General features: G+C 44.9%; 1 protein-coding gene across 6 annotated transcripts in view; it reads left to right on the top strand.

Moving 5' to 3' along the window:
* DEPDC5 (DEP domain containing 5, GATOR1 subcomplex subunit) overlaps positions 1-26,715 on the top strand; it is a 111,378-nt gene that overhangs the window by 66,595 nt on the left and 18,068 nt on the right. For all 6 annotated transcript variants that reach the window (XM_066370427.1, XM_066370430.1, XM_066370429.1 and 3 more), the window contains 6 exons: positions 5,183-5,300; positions 6,144-6,311; positions 7,051-7,270; positions 9,151-9,284; positions 15,206-15,314; positions 24,711-24,865. In XM_066370427.1, the coding sequence (XP_066226524.1) occupies positions 5,183-5,300; positions 6,144-6,311; positions 7,051-7,270; positions 9,151-9,284; positions 15,206-15,314; positions 24,711-24,865 (904 nt within the window). The remainder of the gene's footprint in view (positions 1-5,182; positions 5,301-6,143; positions 6,312-7,050; positions 7,271-9,150; positions 9,285-15,205; positions 15,315-24,710; positions 24,866-26,715) is intronic.

The following is a 26,715-nucleotide window of genomic DNA, read 5'->3' as shown; positions in this document are numbered from 1 at the left end:
CTTGGCCTTCTATTGTTTATTTTTACTAAATTTGTGCAAGTAGACTCTAAAGATGGTAAAGGATAGATAAATTTAGGAGTAATTGGTTTTTTTTTTTTTTTTTTTTTTTTGTTTTTTTTTTTGTTTTTTTTTTCTTTTTTCATTTTTCTGAAGCTGGAAACAGGGAGAGACAGTCAGACAGACTCCCGCATGCGCCCGACCGGGATCCACCCGGCACGCCCACCATGGGGCGACGCTCTGCCCACCAGGGGGCGATGCTCTGCCCATCCTGGGCGTCGCCATGTTGCGACCAGAGCCACTCTAGCGCCTGAGGCAGAGGCCACAGAGCCATCCCCAGCGCCCGGGCCATCTTTGCTCCAATGGAGCCTTGGCTGCAGGAGGGGAAGAGAGAGACAGAGAGGAAAGCGCGGCGGAGGGGTGGAGAAGCAGATGGGGGCTTCTCCTGTGTGCCCTGGCCGGGAATCGAACCCGGGTCCTCCGCACGCTAGGCCGACGCTCTACCGCTGAGCCAACCGGCCAGGGCGAGTAATTGGTTTTTAACACAAAATTTTTCTTTTTAAATTTTATTTTATAGGAGGAATAAAGTCTCCACCAGGCACAGATTTATCTTAAAACTCTCTTTGGTCTATAACTCTCCTTTTAAGGAAGAGAATATGAGCAGGTTCTTGGAGTAGTGGGCAGCTGAGCCATGACAGAGATGTCAGAGCACATAGTGAATATTCTAGACCCAGAAACTTGTATTTGTTTCTAACACAGCCCCTGGCACACAGCAGGTTCTCAGATGTTACCTAAAACATGAAGTTTATACTTTTTTTTTCCTATTCTGGATTCATCTGTTGTTTGTCACTGAAGCTTAGTGACTTGGAGCAAGAATGGGTCATCTGTGAGTGACAGAGACTACTAAGGTGACAGAGACTCGGTGACGCCGATTGAGTTAGAGCCAGGCTCTAGAAAGCTCTTCTGCAATAATTCAGGGAGAGAAAATTAAGTGTGGGTGCCTGGAGTCTGCAAGCAGCACTCACTTCCTGGAACAATCAATGAGCAACCGTTAATCTTCTGCTTCTTCCCTATAGCTAATGAGACTCCCAATTCCCCTAAGCACCCAGCTCTAGATCTCAGGTCATCTTTGGCTTCATTAAAACTCCTCTGGCCAGAGGACCAGAGAAGTGAGGTTTTGTTAGAGGGAGCTCAGTGGTCCTCTGGTCCAGGTCCCATTGTTTAGGATGAAGCTTTGGACTCCCTCTGGATTTTCCTTGTGATATTTATCACATGTTGCTGTCTTCTCATATCCTAGATTTTACTGAATAGTAACCTTTCTGAGTGCCGGGACTATTTTATTTTATTTTATTTATTTATTATTATTATTATTTTTTTTGTATTTTTCCGAAGTTAGAAGCGGGGAGGCAGTCAGACAGACTCCCGCATGTGCCCAACTGGGATCCACTCGGCATGCCCACCAGGGGGCAATGCTCTGCCCATCTGGGGTGTTGCTCTGCTGCGGCAGGAGCCATTCTAGTGCCTGAGGTGGAGGCCATGGAGCTGTCCTCAGTGCCCAGGCCAACTTTGCTCCAGTGGAGCCTTGGCTGCGGGAGGGGAAGAGAGAGACAGAGAGGAAGGCGAGGGGGAGGGGTGGAGAAGCAGATGGGCACTTCTCCTGTGTGCCCTGGCCGGGAATGGAACCCAGGACTTCCACACGCTGGGCCAACGCTCTACTGCTGTGCCAACCGACCAGGGTCTGGGACTATTTTAGCTTCATTTTTTTATCTTCTACCACTGTGCCTGGCATACAACAATATGGGTTGATAAATATATGAATTCAGTCATCTGTTCATTCATTCAGCAGTTTTTTTTTGAACCTCCTGCTTTGTGGGGGATTTATAGGCCAGCGGGGGAAAGTAAAAACTCTGAAATATAATTCATGTTGTGATAAAAACTGTGAGGAAAAACCAAAGGGCTGTGAGAATATTTAATATGGGACCTGATCTGGTCTGGAGAAAGCAGGCATGGCTTCCTTGAGAAGGTGATGTTTGAGCTAAGATGTGAAGCATGTGCAGGAGTTATTAGTAAGGGAACCAGGTGGGGATGGAAGACAGGATCAGGTAAGAAGAGCATACCAAGCAGAGGGATGCATTATGCAAAGGCCCGAGGCAGGAGGCACTATGACACTTTCTGGGCACCAAGTAGAAAACTGGTTGGTGAAGCATAGGGAGTAAGCAGAGATGTGGCCGTTAATATCAGGAGACTCAGACCTTATAAGATCATGTGAAGGATTTTGTTTTTTATCCCAAGAATAGTGGAGTGAATTTGCCATTAGTGTCAATGGTCCCAACCTGGCCTACTTGCTTTTCTCTGGAATAGCTGATTGATGTACCTTAGTGGTCCATAATTCCTCTAGCATCCAGTTCTGTTTTGGCTGATCGTGACTCTCATGTCATGGCTAGTTAGGCTACTCACCTAACTGTACCCTTTCTGGCAATCTTTCTTCTTTAATAAATTTAATTGTCGATTCCGGCCAGGGCACACAGGAGAAGCGCCCATTTGCTTCTCCACCCCTCTGCCGCACTTTCCTCTCTGTCTCTCTCTTCCCCTCCCGCAGCCAAGGCTCCATTGGAGCAAAGATGGCCCGGGCGCTGGGGATGGCTCTGTGGCCTCTGCCTCAGGCGCTAGAGTGGCTCTGGTCGCAACATGGTGACGCCCAGGATGGGCAGAGCATCGCCCCCTGGTGGGCAGAGCGTCGCCCCTGGTGGGCGTGCCGGGTGGATCCCGGTCGGGCGCATGCGGGAGTCTGTCTGACTGTCTCTCCCTGTTTCCAGCTTCAGAAAACTGAAAAAAAAAAAAAATTAAAAAAAAAAAAAATTTAATTGTTTTTGTTTCTATAGCAACAGAAATGGTACCATTATAATTATAATTACTGGAAAAGTAGCCACCATAAGTGACCTGTGCTACTCACAGATCATAGATTTATTAAAAACTGATTGTGAGCGGGGACCCAGTACCAGTAGTGAATAGAATAGCATCGGTGCTGTCCTTGGAGTATACAGTTTACTGGGGTTCTGGGGAAGACAGATGTTCGAGTAATAAACCCCAAGTGTATATTTGATCACAGATTATGAAGAGTGCCATGCAGGATAAAAACAAGAATAACAGTGGTTTACCTAATTAGGAATAGGATATAGGTACCATGCAAGATGGTCATGACCATTATCCCATTACACTGTCTTCCTGATGACCAGCTGGGTGTTTGTTGCATGAAATGCCGGGATTGGGACCAGCTTGCTTGCAAGTACAGAAAGTGAGACTTAGATTTGTACCCAAGATCACACCGCTGATGAATGAAAGTGCTGGGGTTTAATTTGGGTGCGTGGAGTCAAAACCTGGCCTCTTTTACATGCAACTTGCCTGCCTCAACTGTCATCTGGGAAATCACATTCACAGTGAAGATCCTTTAGACCTCTGCCATCCTGTCTTCTGGCAACTCCCACTCTGCCTGCCATTGTGTGACTGTCTCTCGGAGCCGAACAAGGGGTCTGTTTCATTTCTATATCACGGGAATTGTCTTGGCTCAGTTGTTCACTGAGGAGCTATTTTTACTCTCTGTAAAGATTGTAGTGTTCCTTTTTTTTTAATACTATTTAATGTTATTTATTTATAAATTAAATTTAATGGGGTGACATTGATCAATTAGAGTACATAGGTTTCAGGTACACATTTCTTGTAGAAAAGCTCGTCTTTTCTTGATTCTTCATTATTTTTCCTTTTTAATGTTCTGAATTCAATTAATATTTTTTGAATATCCTTTGTGGGAATGGCACTTTATCAGGTGCTACAGAAAATACAAAGACAAAAAAGATTTGAAAAAAAAAAAAAAGATTTGGGCCCTGGCCTCCTGGAACTTTTAGTTTGTAAGGGCATGAGACACACATATAAGAAGCTACATACAGGGTAGAATTCAGAATTGCTGATAGGATCTGAGAATTTTCTAGGGGAAGTGGCATTTGATGGTTACCTTAAATCAGCGGTTCTCAACCTGTGGGTCGCTACCCCGGCGGGGGTCGAACAACCAAAACACAGGGGTCGCCTAAAGCCATCGGAAAATACATATTTATTATACAATACATTTTTAAATAAAATATGTATTTCTGATGGCTTTAGGCGACCCCTGTGTTTTGGTCGTTCGACCCCCGCCGGGGTGGTGACTGACCCACAGGTTGAGAACCGCTGCCTTAAATGATTCATAGGATTTTGATGGTGGTCCAGGAGAGAAGACAAAGAAAGCAACAGGAACAAATGTTTGGAGAAAGAAATTATAGCAAATAAATAAGTTGGTCTTTTAAGACTGAAATATGGTGTGGGTGTCTGGTAGTTGTAGGAGCTAAGGCCAGAAATCCAGGTTGGCTGCCACCCTGGGGTAAGGACCTCAAATGTGCCAGGGTACTAACATATACTTGAGTGGAATTGAGTTCCATTTTGTCTCTCAGCCTATTAACATCTCCAGAACAGCATCAGGCTGTTGTTCAGCTTTGAGTATGTTGTCCAGATAGTATCTGCAGCCCCAGCCTCTGATCTGCTGCTGGTTAGTCAGTAACAGAAAAATCCACCAACTTAAGGACTTTTTTTTTTTTTACCATAGATAACACTTTTCCATGAAACTGCTACTCAAAAGAAAGTGTTGCCTCTTTAAGTTATCTATCTCTTTCTTTGTGTGTGTGTGTGTGTGTGTGTGTGTGTGTGTGTGCATGTGTGTAAGCAAGAGAGAGAGAGAGAGAGAGAGAGAGAGAGAGAGAGAGAGAGAGACAAGAAGGCAGAGAAATGAGAAGCATCAACTTGTAGTTGTGTCACTCTTATAGTTATTCATTGATTGCTTCTTGTATATGCCTTCACTAGGGGGGCTGCAGCCAAGCCAGTGACCCATTGCTCAAGCCAGTGACCTTGGGCTCAAGCCAGCAACTATGGGATCATTTTGATGATCACATGCTCAAGCTGGTGAGCCTGCAACTAAGCCAACGATATCGGGATTTTGATCCTGAGTCCTCAGTATCCTAGGTCAGCGCTCCATCCAGCATGCCACCACCGGTCAGGCTTGGTTTTCTTTTTCTGAATCTACATGGAAGAGAAGCAATTGCCTGTTAACAAATGACCTTCAACCTAATGGCAGGAATGGTTTTTTTTTTCTTTCTATTAGGCCTTATTTCCCGAAACCGCCCTGAGGAGGAGGACCAGTACTGGCTGAGTATGGGCAGAACTTTTCACAAAGTGACACTGAAGGATAAGATGATCACAGTGACACGATACCTTCCCAAGTGAGTCTTTGGATATTTAAGGTTTTCAGCTACTGTCCTGACTTGTGCCCACATGCTGAATTATGTGTGTCACACAGATTTCAGACTGAGGAGGTTGAGTGGTTTCTCTTCTGAAGTTACTGTTCTGTTTCTATGGTTATTTTATGGTTATAATCCCATACTTCCATATGGAATTTGATTTAGCTTATAATGTTTAGCCTGATTCTCAACAAGCCAAGTAAAAATAAAGAATGTGAGGCCTGACCAGGTTGGTGGCATAGTAGATAGAATGTCTGTCTGGGACACTGAGAACCCAGGTTTGAAGCCCTGAGGTTGCTGGCTTGAGCATGGGCTCATTGGGCTTGAGCATGGGGTTGCTGGCTTGAGCATGGGATCATAGACATGACCCCATGATCACTGGCTTGAGCCCAAAGGTTACTGGCTTCAAGCCAAGGTCGCTGGCTTGAGCCCAAGGTTGCTGGCTTGAGCAAGGGGTCATAGGCTCAGCTATAGCACCCATGCCTTCTCTGTCAAGGCACATATGGAAAAGCAATCAATGAACAACTAAGGTGCTGCAACTATGAGTTGATGCTTCTCATCTTTCTTCCTTTCTGTCTGTCCCTGTCTGTTCCCCTCTCTCTCTCAATATAAAAATAAATAAATAAATAAATAAATAAATAATGTGAGGAGAGAAAGTTAAGATCTGAGAGATCTCATTATCAGTCACTGGGGATGAGTTGGTTACTGTAGTCGAGAGTTGAATGCCAAATATGGTGCTAAGTGTTTTGAGACAGAAAAGGTGAAGAATCAGGGAAGATTCTCTTTTGGACTTCTGGACATGGTTTTTGTGGGGTTTTTTTTCAGGTACCCTTATGAATCTGCCCAGATCCACTATACCTACAGCCTCTGCCCTTCCCACTCAGACTCGGAGTTTGTGTCCTGTTGGGTGGAATTCTCCCATGAACGGCTGGAGGAGTACAAGTGGAATTACTTAGACCAGTACATCTGTTCCGCTGGCTCTGAGGACTTCAGGTCAGAAAGTGTGCTTTGGTGTTCCGTTTTGACTGCCTTGGGTGTAGCCATATTTTAACACTTCCAGCCCTTTTTTTCTTATTACAAAATGATGTCTGTTTCAGAAAAACATGGAACAACAAAAGCACATCTGCATTGGGTTAATAACTGAGTGATGAGATGAATGGATGGTGGTGATGGTTGCACAACAAGTATGAATGTACTTAATGTCATAGAAATATACACTTAGAGATCATTTAAGTGGTAAACTTTGTTATGTGTATTTTACTGCATAAAAACAGACAGCAAAAAAAACTTGGTGGTGATATGCTCTGTGCTGGAATGTCAGTGCAGATCACATTCTTTTTTTTTTTTTTTTTTTTGATCACATTCTTAACATTTTCCTCACTACTTGTGGTGTCTTGTTTTTCGTTTCCATGTGTGACTTACGATTGTGATGATTAAAAAGCCACAACTTTGCTGGGCCTGGGTGCACAGAAGCGTTCTAGCATCTTGGGGATGTAAAGTAAATGTAGTCTTTGAATTCTTCCTTCTGAGCTTGTGTTTATGTTTTTGTTTTTTTAGTAATTTATTTCTAAATGATCATTGACATACAGTGAGGTTCTGTTTTGAGTGCAGATCATGGGGAGAGAAACCCTCACACGCCAGCCTCCCGGAGAGGGTTGAGATGGTATATGCATTGGTGGTGCTTTCATGATCTGCTTTTTCTCACCACCGCCTCCTTTTGTTCCTTCCACAGCCTGATTGAGTCTCTGAAGTTCTGGAGGACCCGCTTCCTGCTGCTGCCAGCCTGTGTCACTGCCACCAAGCGCATTACAGAAGGGGAGGTCCACTGTGATATCTATGGGGACAGGCCCCGGGCAGACGAGGAGGAGTGGCAGCTCCTGGATGGCTTTATCCGCTTTGTGGAGGGCTTGAACCGGATCCGCAGGCGCCATCGCTCAGACCGCATGATGCGGGTGAGGGTTCTGTCGGCCCCGGGGGACTGTGTTCGGTCTGGGGTGCAGGAGCTGTCTCCTCCTATCTCAGAGGCCTCTCACGGGCTGGGTTGTTTACTCACCACTGTCCAGCATTTATCTTAACTCTCAAACAGTGTGTTCTTTTCCAGGGAAGGTGAGGAAGGGAGAGATTGGGCAGTCAGCCACTGGGCAGTGTTCTCTGGTATAGGGTGACCTAAGGACATAGGGCCTTCACGTGCTTCCCAAGGGGGCCTCAGTGTTTAGCTTAATGTCAGTAATATTACTTTTAGAGTTCCCAGCACCCTTGAGCATTTATTCATTGAACTACATGCTACCCAGTGAGTTTACTGAGGCCCGTGTTGGTTATATGATATATCTGAGGACACCCAGCTGTGTGTGTATACAGGTCTATGAGTTTTATAAATGTACAGATTCATGTAACCGCCATACAATTAGGATATGGAATAGTTTCCATCACTCAAAAAAATCTCCCTCGCCTGACCAGGCGGTGGCGCAGTGGATAGAGCGTCGGACTGGGATGCCAAGGACGCAGGTTCGAGACCCTAAGGTCGCCAGCTTGAGCGCGGGCTCATCTGGTTTGAGCAAAGCTCACCAGCTTGGACCCAGGGTCCCTGGCTTGCGCAAGGGGTTACTCAGTCTGCTGTAGCCCCACAGTCAAGGCACATATGAAAAAGCAATCAATGAACAACTAAGGTGTTGCAATGCACAACGAAAAACTAATGATTGATGCTTCTCATCTCTCTGTTCCTGTCTGTCCCTGTCTATGCCTCTCTCTGACTCTCTCTCTGTAAAAAAAAAAAAAAATCTCCCTCATGCCACCCTTTGTAGCCACACTCTCCCCTCATCTCTAATCCGTGGTAGGTGCTGGTCTGTTCTCCGTCATGATACTTTTGTCTTTTCCACATGTCATATGAATGGAATCATACAACATGTAACCTTCATCTAAGTTGTAACTGCACCGGTGGTTCATTTCTTTTCATTGCTGGGTAGCCCTCCATCATCGGCCATGTGTTTACTTTTCTTTTCTTAACCTCAAGTTCAGTGTCCTCTAACCCAGTGGTCCCCAACCTTTTTTGGGCCACGGACTGGTTTAATGTCAGAAAATATTTTCACAGACCGGCCTTTAGGTTGGGACGGATAAATACACAAAATAAAATTGTGTGACCAGCATAAAAACTGTGGTATTTTTAAATATAATTGTCGAACTTATGAGACAAGCGTCAAGAGTGAGTCTTAGATGGATGCAACAGAGGGAATCTGGTCATTTTTTAAAAATAGAACATCGTTCAGACTTAAATATAAATAAAACAGAAATAATGTAAGTTATTTATTCTTTCTCTGCGGACCAGTACCAAATGGCCCACAGACCGGTACCGGCCCGCGGCCCAGGGGTTGGGAACCACTGCTCTAACACATCTAGCTGCCTTCTCTACCAGCATCACTTATGAGTGTACACAGCCTCATTTCTGGGAGAGTGGGAAGAACCTTAATTTTGAAGTCGGGTAATTGGAGTTTGAATTCCAGGTCAAATGGGATTTGGGATAAGCAGTTTAATTCTCTGAGACTCGGTTTCTTTGCTGTAAATTAGGTGTAACGTTATTTACTTCCTAGAGTTGTGATGAGAACAACATGAGATGATATGTGCAAACCACCTCAAAGAGGCAGTTTGTCAACAGGCATTTGGGAGCTTCCGTTCAAGTGAAGAGCGGTTTTCTGGCATTTACCGAATACTGAGAACCTATGTCCTCGGTTAAGGGGACTCCCAGAGCCTGAAGTATGTAGCAGTATGTGCAGGGGCGTGAGTGGCGTCCACTGAGGTGTCCACTCAGGCATATGGCCTTGTCTTTTCTCTGCTTCAGAAAGGGGCCGCCATGAAAGGCTTACAGATGACTGGACCCATTTCCACGCACTCCCTCGAGTCAACTGGCCCCCCGGTGGGGAAGAAGGGGACCTCAGCTCTGTCTGCCCTGTTGGAGATGGAGGCCAGTCAGAAGTAAGTGCCTGGGGGGAGAGAGACTTGTCCCCACCCACAGACCCTGAGGATTTTCAGTGCCCCACTGTTGTGATTGGGTTGAAATATGATTTTTATTAATAAGGAGCCTATATTATACAAAAATATACATACAGAGCAGAAAGCTGGTTAATACGTGGTAAGTGTTGAATAACATGAAATAGGTCAGAAGTTATAAACTTGTAGTCTGGGGCATAAATTGAACATTTGGTTTGGCCCACAGAGTGATTTTTTAGGTCTGGTTTTTTTGGTTTTTTTTTTTAGTAGATTTTATTTTTTAGAGCAGTTTTAGATTCAAAGCAAAATTGAGTGGAAGGTAAGAGATTTCCCATACACACCCTGTCCTCACATATATATATCTTTCCCCATCTATCAAGATCCCCCTCCCCCCAGCAGCACATTTATTACAACAGATGAAGCTACACTGATACATTGTAACCACCAGAGTCCATAGTTCATTTACATCACAGTTCCTTCTTGGTGTTTTACATTCTGTGGTTTAGACAATTTGTTAGAGTAGCTTCTGGCCCTGAGAACATGTAATCTTTTTTAAATATTTGAGCCAAAACTTTTTTTTAGTTGAAGATTTTATTTAAAAATCTGGATTCTACATGAATTTTTATATGAAAAAATATTAGTACATAACAAGATGCATGGTTAAATTATATAATACTGGAACCACAGTCCACTCAGCCATGGTGGGCTGGCACTTTATTTATTGTTTTAATTTTTAAAAAATTTTTATTGATTGATTTATTTTAGAGAGAGAGGAAGGAAGAGAGAGAGAGAGATCAATTTGTTGTTGAATCATGCATTCATTGTCTGATTCTTGTATGTGCCCTGACCAGGGATCGAACCCACAACCTTGGTGTATCAGGTCAATGCTCTAACCAACTGAGCTACCCAGCCAGGGCAAGTGGGCTAGCACTTTAGAATTTTAGAATGGGCATGTGCCCTCTGGTTTACCGTAAGAGCAGTGTGCCCTCTGTTCTTGGACTTGTCTTGCAACCTCAGTCATGCTACCTGAACAACTTCTCTAGGCATTTGAGTGTGTGGTCCCTTTATAAACAGTAAATGTTATAGTCCTAGGACACTGGTGGCAGGACAGGGACAGCGCCACAGGAGGTAGGATTTAAACTGGCCTTGTAGGAAGGGACACATTTGTATAGAGGGGAAGAGGCACTTGGGGAAGAGGAGAAACATTGGCATGAGCAGGTGGGACCTGCTCTGGGGGGGCGTTCCCTGTCCCCTTAAGTCTCCCAGCCACAGTCTCCTCTGTGCTGCCCAGCACCCTGGGCCTATGGCGTCAGTATTCTTGTAAGGGCCACGCCTGGTTTACTTACCTTCTCCCGACTCACTGTCTGTGCTCTGAGGGTGGAGGCTGTGTCTGGCACATAGTAGGTGGACAATAGATGTGAGTGATGGACAAAGGGTGTGGAGGGTCGCTGTACAAGATGTTGGAGGAGACTAGGCATGCCTGTCTGGTGTGAGGGTCCGCGGTATGCCCAGCAGGAGCCTGCACACGCTCCGCTTCCAGAAAGTTATGTGGAGGAAGCACGAGCACAGTGGGAGAGGTGGTTACAAGGCTGCCTGGGAGGCCGAGTTCAGGCCGTCCTTACGCATTCTCACAGCAAGAGCGATCCCTTGGAAGCTTTTTTAATTTTAATGGACAATTTCAAACAGATTAAAAAAGTAGACGAACTAGTGTAATAAATCCCTGTGTACCTATCACCCAGCTTTAATGGTTGTCATCTCATGGCCAGTCTTGTTTCATTTATATCCTACTTGCTCTAATCTTCCTTTTTTATTTCTTATTAAGTCCCAGACATCATATCCCTTCATCTGTAACATTTCAATGTGTATCTCTGAAAGATAAGTACTCTAAAATGAACAAAGTGAAACCATAATACCATCATTTACATAAAAAGTTACAATTTCTTAACATCATGAAATAATCCATTCAGTCTCTTTTGCCAGAAGTGGTGTTGTCAGGGATGAGCCCCATGTGTATACGAAGGCCTGGTGGGTGGGCCCAGGAGGCAGAGACTCATTGGTGGGCTCTCTCTGGTCCAGGCAGGCGGCTACAGAGGCTGGATGGAGGGAGTTAATGACATGGGAAGGAGAGGAGAAGAACATAATGGGAGCACTGGGGGGCAAATGAGAGGAGAGAGTTGGGCTCATTACTGAGGGCACCGGGTCCTTTTCAAAAAATATCTTCGTGTGCCCAAGGAAAGACCCCAGAACTCTGCCTGGTAGGTTCTCCCAAGAACTAATCATAGGCCTTTCCTGTTGGAAAAAGAACAAGGAACATATGTTGCTAGGAAGGGTGTGAAGCTGGGGGTGGGGAGATCTTATTTTAATTTGTCAGTGAATCATCATCTAGTACGCTCCAGGGAGCCTGTTTCTGCTCGGCCGGGAGAGGGAGGGTGGCTTGGCTGGTGGTGTCCCGTGTGAGGGCGAGACTCAGCTAGCCCGGAGCAAGAGGCAGGGCAGAGAGGCAGATGAACTCCTTGCCCCGTGACTGTTCTAGGTGACGTGGTACATTTTCTCAACGCTGGAGTTAGAGCAGAGGGAGCAGACCTTTGTATAGTGTTTGCTCACATGACGTTTTTAATTTGTGTGCTTTTTTTTTCTGCACCAAGCTGATCTAATTTTAGTTATTGGGAGAAACAATATGAAAAAGAATTTTTTTAAATGCCATCTATAGTCCTGCCACCCTACCGTAACTGTGTTTATTTCTTCCCCTTCCCTTCCAGCCAGTCTCTGTCGCGTTTACAGTCAGTCAGGCTCTCCTGGAAGAGAATGGCCCCTGGGATCTTGGCCTCGTGCCGATTAGCAGCATGGCCATGAGCCATCGGGCAGTAGGTACCAGTCTGGGGCTTCACTGCTCCTGTTAGATGAGGATAATCAGAGATGACTGAGTCAGAGCAGAGAGACCTCCACATGGCAGTTAGTTGTTACTGCCTCTGGTGACCCCTCCTGGCACGGGCTGTGTGGCCTTATGTAAGTTCTCATGCATATACATGTACAATACAAATAACCGGTCATTTTGTGGCAGTTCCCTCCCCTGAGCCATTAGACAAGGAGCCTCCAAGGGCAAAGACAGGGTCTCTGAATCCCTGACTTCTAGTCCAGGGGTCAGCACAGCAGCTCAGTAAATGGGGATGGACAGGTGCATCAGATGACACATCTGAGGGGTAACCAAGACTTCCTGCCACTGCTCTCCATTCATGGCCTGCCACTTGGCCTTTGGGAGGGGCAAGAGAATGTCAGAGTATATGATTGTGTGTGAGGCTCAGGAAAACACCCTGCGATAAGGGAGGAGAGAGAGAGAGAGAGAGAGAGAGAGAGAGGTGTAAGTGGACAAGGGAAAAAATGAAGCATTTATCTTGCTTTTCCTGTATGAATTACACCACAGAGTAACCAAGTAATTGGTGTGGGGAAGTTTTTCTTTTTACAGTATTCCAGCTAATAGGTATAGAAGGATGATAGAACATTACCATGTGTGGTCTCTAATGGACTAGGAGATCTAGCAGAGACCATCAGTGGCAGCTGCCATCACCAGAGAGAGACCACCAGACACTATAGGCCTCCAGACCGAAGTACACACATGCTTAGGAAGAATTCTTGCCCCAAATTGAACATAAGTCTCAAACCTTTCAATATGATTTCTAGTTCTCAGCAAGTACAGGGCACAGAGGAACATGATGAGCAATAAAGAGATATAATCAGCTCATCCAGACTGTTTAAGTTTACAGGATGAACAAGCTACTTCCTTCAACAAATAAATTGCAGGGATATAGAGAGATTAGAAGGAGTTTATAGCTTAAAAGAGATTTAAGAGACACATCTTATGGCAATGTAGGGACCTTAGTTGAATTCTGTTTTGAACAAACAAAACTGCAAAGAAATTTTTTGGAGATGATTGGAGAAATATTTGATATTAGAAAATTTAAAAATATTTTTGAGTGTGGTGACGGAATTGTGGTTTTTTCTTTTAACTTATTTTCTTTTAGAGATACAGTATATACTGAAGTGTTTATGGATGAAATAATATTTGTGAGTTTTGCTTCAAAATAATTAAGGTAGATGGTTGGGGTATAGGTGAAACAAGATTGATTGGCTCGCCCTGGCCGGTTGGCTCAGCGGTAGAGCGTCGGCCTAGCGTGTGGAGGACCCAGGTTCGATTCCCGGCCAGGGCACACAGGAGAAGCGCCCATTTGCTTCTCCACCCCTCCGCCGCGCTTTCCTCTCTGTCTCTCTCTTCCCCTCCCGCAGCCAAGGCTCCATTGGAGCAAAGATGGCCCGGGCGCTGGGGATGGCTCTGTGGCCTCTGCCTCAGGCGCAAGAGTGGCTCTGGTCACAACATGGCGACGCCCAGGATGGGCAGAGCATTGCCCCCTGGTGGGCAGAGCGTCGCCCCTGGTGGGCATGCCAGGTGGATCCCGGTCGGGCGCATGCGGGAGTCTGTCTGACTGTCTCTCCCTGTTTCCAGCTTCAGAAAAATGAAAAAAAAAAAAAATTGATTGGCTCTAAGTAAATAATTTGTGATAGTTAGGGTTCTATTCTATCATCCTATTTACTTTTGTATATGTTTGAAATTTTTATAATTAAAACTTTAGAAAAGAGAGTATAACAGGTACTGTGGAAACCAGTTTTTAACTTCTGGTATGATATTACTTCACCTTAAAAAAAATGTCAGAATTTAAGGCTAGAGAAATATCACAGGTTGGGTTCCTGGGGAAGCAGAGACAGAATTAGAGTTTAACATGTAGGATGTTTATTAAGGAACATCTTGGGCTCAGCACCTATGGGAGGGCAGGGGAAGAAGCAGGAGTGGACAGAGAAAGAAGCTAATATGCCTGAAAGGCCGTGACACCTCGGTCCACCTCACTCGAGCCCAGAAGCTTGGAACAGCCTTCAGAGATGAGGCAGGTTGGACCAACATGGCCAGGCCTGGCTGCCCCTCACTGATCATTGTCTGTGGGTAGCCCGGGGAGGGAGAGAGCTTCTGCATGAGGCTGGTCTGCAGCTGGGGCTGTCCCTGAAGGGGCTGACAGCAGAGCCACCAGGACAACACGCCCAGCTACTGTGACAGCAGGGCACAGCAGAGGGATCTGGGTGGCACCTCGCAGTGTCCACCACAAGAAGTATATGTTGCAATCATAATGAAGCTTTCAAGACTATAATATGAGTCTTCTGAAACTTACTAAATAAAAATTCACTGGTAAAGTAAAACAATCCTATTTGGGGGAACATTTAAATGATACTAGTTCATAGTTAACTTTAGTGCTGAAAAAAATTAGGGAAATAAACATGAAAGTATGGCTTTATGGACATCAGAACCAGGATGGAACGAGATGTGATCAGAAAACCATAGTTGTCTGGTGCTATGAGATAATGGCTGTTAGATATATGTGGTTTTCTTTGAGTAGGAGGGATATAAATATGTATGTCTGAAATTTTAACATATAGGCCTTCAAAATGTATATTTTCAACACATTTCCCCTGTTTAGTGTGTGCTGCATTTGAATGCAGCCCTAATTTTCAGAATGTGCTTCTGTTGGTATATTTAATAAAAACTGAGAAAAAGTCTTTCCCAGCTGATTAAAAAGGTGATATTTGTGGATGGAAGTCACTGAAACCATGTATGTCACTTGCCTTTTCAAAGTGATACTTAAGCACCAGATGCTGCCAAGATGCTTTTTAAATTGGGCTGTTTTCTGATTCACCATAGAGGGCTCGCGATGAATGAAAATAAGGGTATCATATAAGGTCCAAAAGAGAGAACAAAAGTGTGTGTTTCAAAGATGACGCAGCAGAGCTGTCATCATTTTATCTTGACTAACGGGTCCATCAGGAGCTCTGAGTGAACCACAGTCATGCGTTTTTCCTCCTTTTAGGTGTCTGGGAGACCAGCAGGCAGCCATGCATGGTGGCAAGAGCTCCGCCCAGTCAGCCGAGAGCAGCAGTGTTGCCATGACTCCCACCTATGTGGACAGCCCACGAAAGGTAAAGGAGGCTGCAGGGAACGTGCTCTCAGAGACCGGATATGAAAGGGGGAGTGGATAGCCATTCGAGTCTAGGATTAAATACTGAGGATTTGGCTGAATTCTGCCCCAGGCCTTCTTAAGCTTGCTATTTTTATGGAGGAACTTTCCTGCTCACAATTCTAAGGATGTTAACTGCTAGATAAATGCAAATATAAAACGGTCAAGCTAAATGGTATTGATCAAGGCCCAAAATCTGGCTTAAGGTTTGAAATAGGCCATCTGGTTTTTAGCCACATCTCTGGCTTTCTTGGAGGGTAGGTAGGAAGCTACTGAAGCATCTTCCATGAGAGCTCACTCTCTGATAATGAAATTCTCATCAGTTTGCTTAGACTCCTGAAAAAACAAACAAACCTGAGGCTTTGGGTCTCTATACAGAATAGCAAATATAGCAGAGGGGCCGGAAACTCTATATGTCAGGCTTTTTATATCTTTTAAGACTCAGAGGTGTGGCTCTGTGAGCTTCTTCTGGTAATTCAGAATCTGAGATCATTCTGATGTGGTAGGTGAGCTGACTATATTCTTTTACCTGGTCTCTATTACTAAGAAATAAAGGAGATTCAATAGATGTATTTTCTTGTCAAAATTGTGGTCAGATTGTATATCCACCTATATATTTATTTATTTTACTTCCATATTATGAAAACTTTCCCATATCATGCAATATTTTTCAAAAGAATGCTTTTTAAAAATAATTATATATTTCATCATATGGATACACCTTCATTTATAACTGACTTTTTTGATTCAATATGTAGATTAGTGTCTGGTTTGTAAAAATAGTTGATAATTCTTCCATATCTTTTTATAATTATTCTATGATGCATTATAATTATCAATAATACTGCAAATAACATTTTTCAGGTAATTAGTTGACCACTTCTCTGATTATTGTTTTAGGATAAATTAGTAGAATTAGACTTAAGGATGGACGGATTAAAATCTGAGGAAAAGTGTAATTGAGGCTTTAGGTAACTTATATAATCTATAGATCAGGGGTTGGCAAACCTTGATAATACAGGCTTTGCGGGCTAAGAGGCCGGATCAGGAATTTTGTGTGGGTACTTCCATAGCTATTTAAAACCCACTCTTAGGCCCTGGCCTGTTGGCTCAGCAGTAGAGCATCGGCCTGGCATGTGGAAGTCCCGCGTTCGATTCCCAGCCAGGGCACACAGGAGAAGTGCCCATTTTCTTCTCCACCCTTCCCCCTCTCCTTTCTCTCTGTCTCTCTGTCTCTTTCTCTCTCTCTCTTCCCCTCCCACAGCCAAGGCTCCATTGGAGCAAAGTTGGCCCGGGTGCTGAGGGTGCTGAGGATGGCTCCATGGCCTCCACCTCAGGTGCTAGAATGGCTCTGATTGCAGCAGAGCAATGCCCCAGAGGTGCTGAGCATCGCCCCCTGGTGAGCATGCCGAGTGGATCCTGGTCAGGTGCATATGGGAGTCTGTCAGCTTCCCCAACCCACCCCCACCCCCCACCCCTGTACCCCCGCTTCTCACTTAGGAAAAATACAAAAACCCACTCACTCTCAGCTCACAGGCCATAATGAACCAGTGGCTGGAGTTGGCCTGCTGGCTGGAGTTCACTGACCCAACGCCAGGCAGTGACTGTAGGTGCAGTTTTAAGGATATTCTGTACATAAAGAATGATCTGTTTGTCATGGAAGAGACCTCTCACCTGTGCTCACTTACATGTACATCAATCTCAGCAGTATTAGTTTCTTGGCTTCTGTATGTTGTGGCAGAGAAGGGACACAGATGGACAGTGAGAAGCCATAAGTATCCTAGCTTTGGCCTCTGCTCATTGTCATCTTTGAGGATTAGAAACAGTGTCAGGGACAGGACTGAAAAGTAAAGACATTTTAGAGCCTTAAGTATTAAGGTCAAAATGTGCCAGCAACCCAATATTAGATTGCTATTTAGAACACTGTCCTGATCTTCCAACTGAACACGAAAATCCAGCCGGATGGCCCTCAGCCATGCCGATGTAGATTCCCACGTAGTCATGGAGAAGCAGAGTGTGACGAGATGGCCACAGGGAAGAGCCCGGGCTGACATACTCCAAAGCACCAGCAGTGTCTTCAGTCAACACTTGTGTTGGGATGTGTGGAAGGGCGCCTGGATCTGCAGTTCTATGGCCGCGTGTTTCCATGGTTTGTTACTTGAGTTCATGGCAGCGTGTGGAAAAATGCAGCAGTATTGCTAAAACAGCCAAACAGTTCAGTGCTTCTACTTATAGAATTAGAAGTTGTAGGCAAGCAGAGGCCTTCAGATTTATCAAGTACCATTTCTGAATTTCAGTGATAATGCATAAAAAGTAAAAACACATTGATGGGACAAGAGAGACCTTCTTGACCTTAAGAAAGGTGGAAGGTGGGGTCTTTGGAAAAGTCCTCTGTCATTTTTGTTTCAAATACATGGCAACTTGTACCCTACAAGTATAGGCTGGGGAGAGGAAGACAGCTCCAGGAAACTCCTCACGAGTGCATATATAGCTGATACTACCTTTGTCTCAGTGATTTTGTTACACAACCTGTGACGGAGAAGGGATTGCTGCTTCTGTTTTCCCTGTTTGCTCAGAAAATTAAGCAAGAACTTTTCTAGCATTGAATCCTCTTCTCCCATCTGGCTGCCATGTTTAGTGACAGAAGTGAAAGCCCCAAGTCTCTGTGTATGTCTCTAAGAGGGCTCCTGGTCACCCTGGCAGGCAGGAGGCCAAGAAGTAGCCTAAAGCATCTTCCCTGCCACCCCCTCCAAGCTGCTTTTTGGCCTTTTCCCTCCCCCTTAGCATAGGTCTGAAGGAAGTTCAGAGCTATGTGGGAAGGTGCAAGCATCCAAGCCAGCTCTAAGGAGACCTGAGGGAGCTTGGACCCACCTCCTCTAACCCAGGAGCTTGCTCCCACATGATGGGATATTCTGCCCGAGAAGGTGTGAGTTCCTCCTGCTAATGCTTTGTATTTGGATATTGTCTTCCTGGGTGGATCTCTCTCTCTCTCTCTCTCTTCCCATTCTCTTCATGTGCCCTTGTTTCTCTCCTTCCCTCCTTGTTTTTATTTTTCTCTTTCATACCCCTCTCCTTCCCCTGATGGTTCACCACTGGTCCACATTTTCGTTCATTCATTCTCTTGCACCTGCTGCTGCCACTGCTTCCTCCTCCTCTGACTTCAGGATGGGGCCTTCTTTATGGAGTTTGTCCATAGCCCGCGCACAGCGTCATCTGCCTTCCACCCGCAGGTCAGTCAAACTCTGCAGCCCATGCATGCCTGTCCTGTCAGCAGACGCCTTCTGCTTGGCTCTGAATAGATGGAACTGGGCTGCAACTGCGTTTCAAGGGCAGCTGACATTGAATTTTGTCTCAGAGGTATACATTTCCATCCGTGGTTTTGGCCATGGCAAAGGGGGATGGAAATGATTAATGTAAGAAAACAAATGGTCATATCAGTGTTGACTCACGTGTTTCCTGTCTCTGCCTCTCTGTTTCACATAGTTGCCACTGAATCTTTGCCTTCTTCCCTTTTAGGTGATTTTGTCCATGTAACATAAGCAAATTGAAGTATGCTTACTTCAGAAATAAACACTTAACTTTTTCCTCCTAATATAACCAGATAAAATTATAGTAGTGTGATAAAAAACAGGAAGTGGTAAAAGAAACAAGCAGACATTTACTAATAAGCATGTGCTTTGTCAGAGACTAATGGTGTGTGGCCCTGGGCAGGCTTGTCTAGCCACTGGACTTCCCTTAACACATTTGTCAAATAAAGGGTTTGGACCAGGTCTCCAAGGGCCTTCCAGACCTTAACATTCTTCAGTTACTATGTGCCAAGCACGCAGTATTATCTCATTTTATTCTCATGCCATAACCTATGAGTTAGGTAGAAGTTTTATAGCAGATTTACAAGTGGAGAAATTGAGGGACATAGAAGTTGTGCTTTACACGGTGTGGTGTTGAGCTGGGATTTAATTCTAGGATCAACAGGTTTGACTCATGTGCCCCCTGCTCTGTAATTAGCATTAGCAATTACTCTTCTTACAGGTCCTAGGTGAAGATAAACTGGGCTCCCAGCCCTTCATCAAGACCCTTAAGTATCATATATGAACTTGCCTTAGTTACAGAGATTTTGAAAGAGCTGACAAGGTTTACGTAGAGCAGCAAGCTAAGGAGAGTGGGACTTGGGAGATTTAAGGGTAAAGGTTAAAGGATCCTTATCTGGTGGGAGTTAGAAAACCAACACTGATTAAGTACCTTCTCTGCAAGCTACTATGTGGTGAGTTCTGCAAATATAATTTTCACAACTGTGTATGAGGAGCGGGTATCATCACACCACTCTCCAGATGAGGAAACAAGCTTAAAGATGTTACCTGGTCAAAAAGCATTTAACTAGTGAATGGCTGAGCCCTGGCACCGTCCTGCTCACCATGATGGGAGAAAAAGGAGTTTATTAACTTTGGAGTCTTTCCTTTCTGACGGCTTGAGAGGATGCTGCATCTGCCTGCAGGTCCTCAGAGGTCAGCGCTACCTCTTCCCAGGGTGCTGCTTGACTCTGGGCAGGTCCCTGCTGGCAGCTCTGAGTCTCTGAGTCCTAATCCAAGAAACTGATCTCTCAGTATTGGAGACTGTTTTTAATTTAAAACAATCTCAGGTCAGACTTTTTAACCTTTTACTTCCTAACAACAGACCTTCTTGGGCTTAGATTAGAATTTAACATAATTAATTGATATTTAAACTACCACATATAGCTAAAAGCTACTATATTGCAATGCACAGCTCTAGACATTTGAAATGTTCTCATTAATATACATTTTTAGACTGTAGAACTTCACACACTCCCTAAGCTTCTTTTCTCTTTTCTCACACTTTTTCAACCCTTGTTTATTGGATTTTCTCATGTATTTGTTTTATCTTATTATTTGTCTGTTTATCGATAGCCTCATATCTTTTGGAATGAAATAAGATATAAGCATATAATAATCATTCAGAATAAAGGGTTAGGAGGGATCATAGGAAGAAGGCTCAACCTGTGGAGAAAATTCAGGTCAACTGAGATCACAGATCCTGAGAACCTGCTGGGTATGAAGCTGTGCCAAGTGTCGTGGGCGATATAGGGGTGACCACAACGCTTTAAGGACATTACTTGTTTAATGTCTGTTTTCCTTCCCTTCCCCTAGATGCTAACTCCATGAGGACAGAGGGAGGGCTTTGATTTGGAATGATATACCATCCTTCCCTGCTACTATACATCTTAGAAAACATCCTTGCTATCTGACTGGGAGTTATTCCTGAGCTCTCTAGCTCTACAAAGTATGTGGGATTCTGTCACAAGTCCTTTTACCATTTGTCTACCAGCCTCAAGGAGCAGCTGGAGAACGGGGCTGGCAGATCTGGCTTCCTGGTGGCTGATTGTCCTCCAGCACGAGAAAATGGGGTTCTGCAGGCACACAGGTTGGAGGCCCTTGGGGGTGCCTGTTGTGATTGGTGCTCATCTCCAAAGTATTCCTGGCAGAGCCCCCTCCCTCACCCTCTCCCAGTTTGTGCGTGTGGGAAAGTGGGAGGAGACTGGTGATTGGTGTTGCTGGTCAGAGTTTGTTTGTCTAATTAACTAACTGCCAGACTTTATTTAGATTTCACCAGTATTTAATCATTTCCTGTTTCAGGATCCAGTTCAGGACCCCACATTGTATTTAGTGGTCATGTTTCCGGTCTTCTCTGATCTGTGACAGTTTCTCAGTCTTTCCTTGTGTTTTGTGACCTTGATAGTCATAAGAAGTTTTGCTCAGATATACTGTATAATTTCTCCAAATCTAGATTGGCCTGATGTTTTTGTCATGGTTAGACTAGAATTATGGGTTTTTTAAAAGAACACCTCAGAGGTGAAGTACATCTTGTCACATTGTATTTGGGGTACACAAGGCTCACACATCACTGGTGACATAAATCTTCATCACTTGGTGATATAATATTTGCCAGTTTTCTCCAATATGAAGTTACTATGTTTCTCTTTCTATACTAGATTGAAATCTATACTAGCTTTAGTGAAACAAGTCATTAAATCTAGCCCACTCACAAGAGGATGGGGAGATTAAACCCTCCTCCTGGAAGAGGGAGTACTGTATTGCATAGGTTAAATCAAATCCTCTGTGAGAAAGATCATAAACAAGGTTTCTAAGATGAAATGCATTCTAGACCGAACACTTCCTCCACTTGGCTTTTTCCAGGCCTCTGTGTGAGAAGACTACCATGCTGTCCATCTAGCCTTCCTTGTCTCTGTTTTCCACTGGTCTTATTTCTTTTTATTTTTTTATTTTATTTATTTATCTATTCATTTTTAGAGAGGAGAGAGAGAGGGAGAGAGAGAGACAGAGAGAGAGAAGGGGGGAGGAGCTGGAAGCATCAACTCCCATATGTGCCTTGACCAGGCAAGCCCAGGGTTTCGAACCGGTGACCTCAGCATTTCCAGGTCGACGCTTTATCCACTGCGCCACTACAGGTCAGGCTTGGTCTTATTTCAAAAAGTTACTTCAGGTGAATTATGAAAGTAAACACAAACTCGGAATAAAAATGTGACTAGATTTTTACATTTGGGGGAAATTCAGTAAAAGAAAAAATATAATAGAACATATGTGAGGTCTCATAAAATACCTAGAGTTTCATGCTAAATTTAACCCTAAACTTCCTGGTAGCCGAAGAAAAGTAGAAAACATTTGTTGCAGGATTCAGAGAGTTCTTAAGATGAAGATAAACCAGTTTACCAGGAGAAGCATAACTTTTCCTGCTATGAAGATCTAAACAAAATGCCTTTCTGTGCAGCCTCTTGAAAGATGGACATTATGTGATAGAGAGCAGGGGTCAGGAAATGGATAAATATGGCCCACCATCTGTTTTTATAAATAAAGTTTTATTGGAACAAAGCCATGCCCATTTGTTTACATTGTCTATGGCTGCTTTTGTGCTTTTTCCTGCAGAATTGAGTAGTTGCCACAGGCGGTACAGCCCACAAAGTCTAAAATATTTACTATCTGATTCTTTATGGAAAATGCCAATTTCTGATTAAAAGGAGAGCTCCTAACAACATCTCTACTAAAATAAAACTGCAGAAATGATGTAAATGTTGGTAACATCTTTTAGTTTAGGCTGTTGGGGAAGTTCTGAGGGTGCAGTAAATGAGAGAGAAAACCCTGTTACAGGGATCTAGAAGGCAGCATGGGAGAGCCACTCTTTTGTGCCTAAGAGCTGGGTTCAGTCCCCCATTAACTTTTTCTAATCTAAAATTGCAGTGTGGTACCCGTTCTGAGTCTCACTGGTTAGAAGCAGATGGTGATTGGTAATTTCATGCTGCCTCTTGCTGTATTTCTCCATGTATTTATGGTGCTAGCAGAGTCTCTGTGGGTTTTTTTCCTTCAAAACATTGAGCCTGTTGCGGGAGAGCAAAGTGGTTCTTTCAGAAGTAGGGGCAATTTTGCTTCCCAAGGGCCATTTGGTAATATCTGGAGACAGTTTTATGCATCACAAGTTGAGTAGGGGGAGTAATAAGAGGAGTGTTACTGGCATCTTGTGGGTAGAAGCTGAGGCTGCTGCTCTATATCCTATACAGCAGTGGTCCCCAACCTTTTTTGGGCCACGGACTGGTTTAATGTCAGAAAATATTTTCACGGACCAGCCTTTAGGGTGGGACAGATAAATGTATCATGTGACCGAGACAAGCATCAAGAGTGAGTCTTAGACAGTTGTAACAGAGGGAATCTGGTCATTTTTTTTTTAAAGAACTCTATTTAATTTTTTTTAACTTTATTCAGTTATTTTTAGAGAGAGACAGAGAGAGAGAGAGAGAGAGAGAGAGAGAGAAGGGAGAGGAGCAGAAAGCATCAACTCTCATATGTGCCTTGGCCAGGCAAGCCCAGGGTTTTGAACCAGCGACCTCAGCATTCCCAGGTTGACACTTTATCCACTGCGCCACCACAGGTCAGGCCGAATCTGGTCATTTTTAAAAAATAAAACATTGTTCAGACTTAAATATAAATAAAATTGAAATAATGTAAGTTATTTATTCTTTCTCTGCAGACCAGTACCAAATGGCCCACGGACCGGTACCGGTCCGCGGCTCCGGGGGTTGGGGACCACTGTTCTACAGGACAACCTCCCATCCAGAGTTATCTGCCCCCAAGTGACAATGGTGCTGAGGTTGAGACACCTTGTCACAGAAGGAGCAATTTTTACATCATCTAACAAAATATCTGATAAGTCTTCGTGCTGGCAGTACTCAAGTACTCCTAGTCCCACATAAGAGGGATTCTTTATGGAAAATGCCAATTTCTGATTAAGAGGAGAGCTCCTAACAACATCTCTACTAAAATAAAACTGCAGGAGTGATGTAAATGTTGGTAAGTCCCACATAAGAGGGACTAGGAGTCAAATTTTTCCAGGAATGCTCTGGAAAGCTTACCATTCTCTCCAGGTATTTGCTGTGGGTGCGCCTTTCCCAGTAAGCAGATCAGTCCTGCCCTCCGGGAGCTATAAAGGGAATGAGACAGATATGACATCAAAATCCAGCAGCTACAGGAGAGGGTCATAGAGGTCCAAACGGGAGAGAAAGACGGCTTCTGTTTGGGGGGCTGGGGCGGAGCAATTCAGGAAACATTTTACTAAGGGAACAGCATTTGAAATGGCCCTTTGAGACTAATGAGTGTTTAGCCTGTAACTTTGGGGAAAGGAATCTTAGGGTGGTGGGGCATATAGACAGGATTAAACATGCAGGGTTTGGTTTGGCTAGAAATGTGCACATGTGTGAGTGGTGGGTGGTACAGCAAGGTCATAGGTCAGGGATGTTTGTGCAGGACCCTCAGAGTCCTGCGAGTTGTTCTTTTGGGGAGAATTGAAAGATTTCAGAGTAACAGAGCGATGGGATTGGAACTGCCCTTTAGGAAGATGAAATTGGAGATGGACCGCAGGTGAGGACTGGGTGTGACAGGGTGAGCCCTGGGAAGCGGAGGGTGCCTGCTGCCATACTCACCTGTTTGTCTCTAATTGTGTTCTCTCTCCCTCCTCCCAGTCCCCTCACAAGGAATGCTTGTGACTTTTTTGCTTTCTATGAAGGTTTTTCTTTAGTGTAAATCTTGTGGTTTGAGTTAGGTGCCGGAGCTATTTGTCTGGTCTGGGCATTTACTGTGGATGGTGGCCTCTCAGCCTTGGTGTAGAGCGCAGTATTTCCATTGCTCTGACAGAACGCAGCTCCACAGCTGGGCATGGTCCCTAGATCCCCACTGAGGACCAGCCAGAACTGGGCATGAGAGAGGAACAGAAAGGACCACAAATGTAAATAGCCTTAGAGCTTTTTGTTTGTTTGTTTCAATTTTAAAATCTCCTATAGGTGTCTGTGGACCAGACGGCCATCCCGGTGTTGGACAGCAGCAGTTTGGGGATAAGCACGGGCCAATCCGTGGACAGAAGCAACAGCCAGACCTTTGGGAACTCCCAGAGCTCAGGGGAACAGAGCTTCATCTCCGCAAACCCCAGTGACAGCAGGTGAGATTCAGGACGGCTAACTGTGCCCCTGGGTGGGCGGTGGTCTAACCTCAGAGTCTGCAGAGCCTGGGAGGCTGGAGTACTGACTGCTGTGGGTGATATCTGTGAGCTGTGGCTAGTCAGTTCTTACCAGTACCCGTTTGCTGGAGCTAATGCTCTCTGCCCTGCCTTCCTCACAGGACAGCGAGGAGGTTCCCACAGAGGCGCAGAGCAGTGTCAGTCGCCATGCAGGGGTGGGCTTTGGGAAGGGGGCCCAGACCCAGTCTGACCTGTTCAACGTGACCCCCTTGTCATGAGGCCTTGCCTGTAATAGTGTGAAATTAAGTAGATAACACTTGTGGAAATGAACAAATAGTGAGTGAGTCACTATTTGTGACCAAACAGAGCCATACTGTTCCTACTGCTGAGAATCCGGAGGATAAAGAAGCTGGACCTCATTTGCTTGAGGAAGTGCCATGGCTTTTTATCCTGTTGACAAACCTGAGAGACTTCTTTTTTATTTTCTTTGTTTTATAATAATCTGCCCAGTCTGTCCTTGTTTCCTGACTGCACTGACTGAGCAGCCCTTGGCCAGGTGGTCTAAGAAGCCTCTGTTGCATACCTTGCCCTGAGAGCAGAGGGCCTCTGCGGCAGCGTGCCTGGGGCTGTCAGTAGTCTCTTGGTTTCCTTTTTGTCGCACATTGGGTGCCGGTTTTTCCCAGGTCTCACGCACTGTACCTCATTCGTACTGGCCCGTAGAGATGATCAGTTCAGAGGCACAAGCAGGCCTGGACTTCTCTAGTCTGTCGTCTTCCCAGGCTCCAATCCCCACTGAGCCATGAAGGAGACTGGAGGGGCTGCCTGGTTCACAGGAAGGGAGTGCGCTTCTCCGCTTCCCCATTGCTCACCAAGGTAGGGTGGCAGGTTTTCTTCTGCTTTTGGAAGAAAAGAGGAACTGGGGATATTTAAGCTGGAGATGAGAAGACCAAAAATGACAGGAATCAGGATCAATGACTGAAAGTTAGAACAGGCTCCATTTCATGGTGAAGAACTCACTAGCAGTTGGTGCTCCCCCAGGGAAATGGGCTGCTGCAGAGGAGCAGGGTTCTGTGCCTGTAAGGATATTCACACGCTGGGACAGCCTCCTCTCCAGACCCCTGCAGTGGGGGCTCAGGCATTAGAAGGAAGTTCACTTCCAGGGTCTTTAAAGGCTTTTTTTAGCCCTGAGATTCTGAAGTGCTCTTCTGGGACCTGCACCCTCCAAATAGGAAGGTCCTGGAAAGGGAGAGGTTTAAGGAGTTTGAGGAGATTCCAGATAACCCCAATTTGGTCTGGGAGGTGGCCGTATTATCTCCTATGCTCTGTGGTCTGGGCTCAGTTGCTGACTGTTAAGCATGTTTTAAGAGACTGGCATACCACTGAGAAAGAACTCGGGCAGCAAGAGATAGAAAGATTGTGGGCTCTGGAGTCAGACAGACCTGGATTCGAATCTGGGAGGCTGATGCTGCCCAGCTCTCTGATCTTCACCAGTTTCTTTAACATCTGAGTTCCAAAGGGTTGATGCTATTGTTGTTATGTTTAGTATTGTTTGCCATTTTGGACTTTGTGGGTATCAGTCCCATGCTCAGTATTTTATACACAGTAACCTCACAGCAGCCCTGAAAGACAGGAATAGTATGGTCTCTGTTTTCCGGATGAAGAAACTAAGGCTGAGAAAAGCTAGAGAGAGGCCCTGCAGCTGGCAGGTAATGGTACAGGGATGCTATCGCCATGCTCTTAGACCTTACCTGGCGCTCCCGTGAAAGGCCTCTGGGGCAAACCCAGAATAGTCCAGGGAGAGTTCTTGGAAGTGGTCAGGCCTGAGGCAGATT

The sequence above is a fragment of the Saccopteryx leptura genome, chromosome 2 (genome assembly GCF_036850995.1).
Source record: "Saccopteryx leptura isolate mSacLep1 chromosome 2, mSacLep1_pri_phased_curated, whole genome shotgun sequence".
NCBI lineage: Eukaryota > Metazoa > Chordata > Mammalia > Chiroptera > Emballonuridae > Saccopteryx > Saccopteryx leptura.
This window is presented reverse-complemented; position numbering and strand designations above follow the sequence as displayed.